The following is a 1,232-nucleotide window of genomic DNA, read 5'->3' on the forward strand; positions in this document are numbered from 1 at the left end:
TACAAACATGTTTACAAAAATAAAATGCTAATTTATGACCACTTTCCATTTTTACCCTTGCAACCCCATTGGTGAAATAATGGTCTATCTGCATTGGAAGTTACTGAGTAAAAGTGACGTAGTATGCACTAATGTAGGTTTGTAATCTTTTGGAGCTTATGTTGAAAATGCATGTCTGGCCTTTTGCAGGAAACATAAACCTCATGGGTCTCGCCATGCTTGTTCTACCGGTGCTCTTAGGGTTGTTTTATGGAGCAAGTGACATTAATTGCTCAATAGTTCATGGTAACACCACAGACCACCATTCACTGCTTGATTTCAAAGGGGCCATCAGAGCGGACCCAAGAGGAGCCTTGCGCTCTTGGAATGAGAACATCCACTACTATATGTGGTCGGGCATCAAGTGCATCACAATGCACCCAGAGCATGTTACAGTACTAAATCTTGCCAACATGAGCTTGACAGGCCAAATCACACCCTCTCTAGGAAATCTAACCTTCCTTCAGGAACTTACACTATCCAACAATCTCTTCTCTGGCCAGTTGCCCCCTCTCAATTGTCTTATAAGATTAGAGATCCTTTACCTACAGAACAACTTGTTGCAGGGGAACATTCCGAATGCACTTACAAATTGTTCCAAACTCCTTGGACTAGACCTCTCTTCTAACATGCTAGTGGGTTTGATTCCTGGAAATATAGGTTCCCTCTACAATCTAATGGGAATTGACCTTTCCACTAATAGCCTCATGGGAAACATTCCACCAACCTTCGGCAACAACACTTACTTAGAAGAGCTACGACTTACCCACAATCAACTCAAAGGAAGCATTCCCGAAGAGCTTGGGAAATTGCCGGACATGACAAAGGACCGGGCGGTGTTTCTCGGTCAGAATAGGCTATCAGGTAGAGTTCCAGCAACATTGTTTAATCTATGCAAGCTTATAATACTGGACCTAAGTACAAATAAGCTAAGGGGCACATTACCATATGATATTGGTAATCTATCTGTCGCGCTTCAATGGCTAGTTTTGGGTGCAAACAACTTGTCTGGGACAGTGCCACCGAGCATTGGGGCCCTAAAGAACCTTACAGTTTTAGATCTTGGAGGAAACAACTTCGTTGGACCAATACCATATTCCGTCGGGAATCTGCCAAAGTTATGGAAGCTTGATCTTTCCAATAATCATTTTGATAGTTGGTAGCAGAACGACACTGCTAATGACTTATTCATG

General features: G+C 42.6%; 1 protein-coding gene across 1 annotated transcript; it reads left to right on the forward strand.

The window, feature by feature from the left end:
- The first annotated feature begins 79 nt into the window (after positions 1–79).
- Positions 80–1,211, forward strand: LOC119348166 (putative receptor-like protein kinase At3g47110). Its single transcript, XM_037616485.1, has 2 exons — positions 80–137; positions 190–1,211. Exons 1-2 carry the CDS (start codon positions 80–82, stop codon positions 1,200–1,202), a joined length of 1,071 nt encoding a protein of 356 aa, XP_037472382.1. The 3' UTR covers positions 1,203–1,211.
- Positions 1,212–1,232: the final 21 nt, after the last annotated feature.

The sequence above is a fragment of the Triticum dicoccoides genome, unplaced genomic scaffold (assembly GCF_002162155.2).
Source record: "Triticum dicoccoides isolate Atlit2015 ecotype Zavitan unplaced genomic scaffold, WEW_v2.0 scaffold87295, whole genome shotgun sequence".
In the NCBI taxonomy this organism is placed as follows: Eukaryota; Viridiplantae; Streptophyta; class Magnoliopsida; order Poales; family Poaceae; genus Triticum; species Triticum dicoccoides.

Bases quoted from the DNA above. Each gene is read 5' to 3' on its own strand.
- LOC119348166 (XM_037616485.1), top strand. From the start codon at position 80: ATGGTCTATCTGCATTGGAAGTTACTGAGTAAAAGTGACGTAGTATGC. The intron at 138-189 runs GTTTGTAATCTT...GGCCTTTTGCAG, and splicing joins CGTAGTATGCACTAATGTAG to GAAACATAAACCTCATGGGT.